General features: G+C 64.4%; 1 protein-coding gene across 1 annotated transcript; it reads right to left on the bottom strand.

Annotated features, from left to right (window-relative positions):
- Nucleotides 1-286: 286 nt before the first annotated feature.
- Nucleotides 287-1,886, bottom strand: CEBPE (CCAAT enhancer binding protein epsilon). The gene is made up of 2 exons (XM_019967748.2): nucleotides 1,377-1,886; nucleotides 287-809 (listed from the first exon to the last, which is right to left on the bottom strand). Exons 1-2 carry the CDS (start codon nucleotides 1,884-1,886, stop codon nucleotides 474-476), a joined length of 846 nt encoding a protein of 281 aa, XP_019823307.2. The 3' UTR covers nucleotides 287-473.
- Between the last annotated feature and the right edge of the window lie 283 nt (nucleotides 1,887-2,169).

Genomic DNA, 2,169 nt, shown 5'->3' with positions numbered 1-2,169 from the left:
AGGCCACTCCAGGTCCTCTAGGGTGGGAGTAGAGTGGGCCGGGTCCAGGGAGAGAAGAGCAGCGGGAGAGATACCAGGCCTGGCTGTGTGGTATGCTGGGGGACAGCTATGGGCAGCTTGTCTGCTGAATTTCCCAAGTGTTTATTTGGGCCTGGAATCAAGAGGTATACAGACCTAGCCTCCTGCATTCCCTGCCCGCAGAGCCTCCATCACACACACACCCACACACCCACACACCCACACACCCACACCGGCCCAGGCCCAGTGCACAGCCCCAGCACCGAGTCATATGCAGTTTTATTCAGCCACAGAATCATCATGCCGGGCCTGCCCTCCTCCTTGCCACCTGCTGCCACTTGTCCATGGTCTCTCTCTGGCTGGGCCTGTGAGGGGCTCTGGGGCCCCAGCGAGGGCGGGTGTCCGAAGGGTCAGGCTGAGCTCGGGAGCTGGGGCCCACAGTCTGCCAGGTGGGCTCAGCTGCAGCCCCCCACGCCCTTGATGAGGTTGGCGGCCTCAGGGATCTGGCGGAAGAGGTTGCGCAGCGTGTCCAGCTCCTGGGTCAGCTGTTCCACGCGGTTGCGCAGGCGCTCGTTCTCAGTCATGTACTCCAGCACCTTCTGCTGTGTCTCCAGGATGCGCCGCTTGGCTTTGTCCCGGCTCTTGCGCACCGCGATGTTGTTCCGCTCCCGCCGCAGCCGGTATTCCAGGCTGTCTTTGTTCACCGCCTTCTTGCCCTTGTGTGAGGGGCCCGCTGGGGAGGGCGCCTTGAGGAGCGGGCTGCAGGGGGGCGCGGCAGCGGCCAAAGGGGCCTGGAGGGGGAGGCACGGAGGGAAAGGAGTGAGGGTGTGGGGCAGGGATCCCACCAGCCAGAACACACGAGGGGCGTCGGAGGAATGTGGGGTTCAGGGCTAGCTCCTGGCCTCGTCAGAACGACCACCGCCCTGCCAGCCGCACAGGATCCGCTGCTTGGACCCATACTGCCTTTCATGTCCCCCACACGCTCTGAGGCCATTTTCCTTCCATCTGTCTTGAGTCTCCAGTTCTACCCTCAGCAGGCATTTCCTCTTCTAGAAGCAGGAGGCAGCACAGAAAGGAGAGGAGGGGGCTGGTGGGCAGCAGAGAAGCTGGAGGGGGATGCCCTTAGATCAGGGCAGGCCAGCTGGTCACAGAGACTGCAGGACACATGGATTCCAGCCACACAGTGGGGCTTCAGGTGGGAGTGAATTCACAGAGAGGCCAAGCAGGGTCATGGCTGGGTGGCGAGCACAGAGGGCTTGGGTGGGTAGATTTCACACAGCAACACCACACACAGACCCCGTCCACACGGCCTCCCTCCAGCCCCTGGGTGGCACGGAGGAGAACTGAGCTGTTCTTACCTTGAGGACGCGCAGTGGCTGGCTGGGTGACGCCAGGCCTGGGGGCAGGTGCATGGCTGTCTGCCCACAGTGTGCCACTTGGTACTGCAGAGGGTTGTAGCTGCTGCGGCTGGCCCCTCGGCTGCCCTCAGGCCCCCTAGGCTCCTCCTTCACAGCCACAGCCCTGGGGTCGTAGCTCCCTGGGCTGCTGTAGATGCCAGGCCCCAAGGCCTTCCTGTCGGGGCCGAAGGTATGTGGGGGATAGGTGAAGGGCCGGGGGTCAGCCGGCAGGTAGTGGGGGAAGGCAGGGGTCCCGGGCCCCTTAAGGCCTCGGGCCTCAGGGGCCGGCTTCACGGCGAAGAGGTCGGAGAGGAGCTGTTCTTCCCCAGACTCGATGTAGGCAGACAGGTCGATGGAGGCCTCATGCTCACACATGTCCCCCAGCTCCCCAGGCCCCGCGCGGGCCCCTGAGAACTCCAGTGGCTGCTGGCCAGCGCGGGGCTCGCACTCGTAGTAGGTCCCGTGGGACATGGCCGGCCCGCCCCCACGGCTCCCCGCCCCTGGCCGCCCCGCTCTTGGGGCACCCTCCGGGATGCTCGGCTGTCTGCCCCCTGCCCTAGATCTGCCCTCTCCGATCTCCGCCGTCACCCACTCCTGTGTGGTCTCTCTCCTCCCTCCTCTGCTGTTTCCTTTTCCTTCCTCTGTAGTCAATGCCTCTTTTCTCTTCCCTTTTTTCCCCTCTCTCCCTGGGGTGACTCAGGGAGGGGCAGGGCGCACCCCAGAGGGAGGGATGTAAGCCTTAGAGAATCGGGGC

The sequence above is a fragment of the Bos indicus genome, chromosome 10 (assembly GCF_029378745.1).
Source record: "Bos indicus isolate NIAB-ARS_2022 breed Sahiwal x Tharparkar chromosome 10, NIAB-ARS_B.indTharparkar_mat_pri_1.0, whole genome shotgun sequence".
Classification (NCBI taxonomy): domain Eukaryota; kingdom Metazoa; phylum Chordata; class Mammalia; order Artiodactyla; family Bovidae; genus Bos; species Bos indicus.
This window is presented reverse-complemented; position numbering and strand designations above follow the sequence as displayed.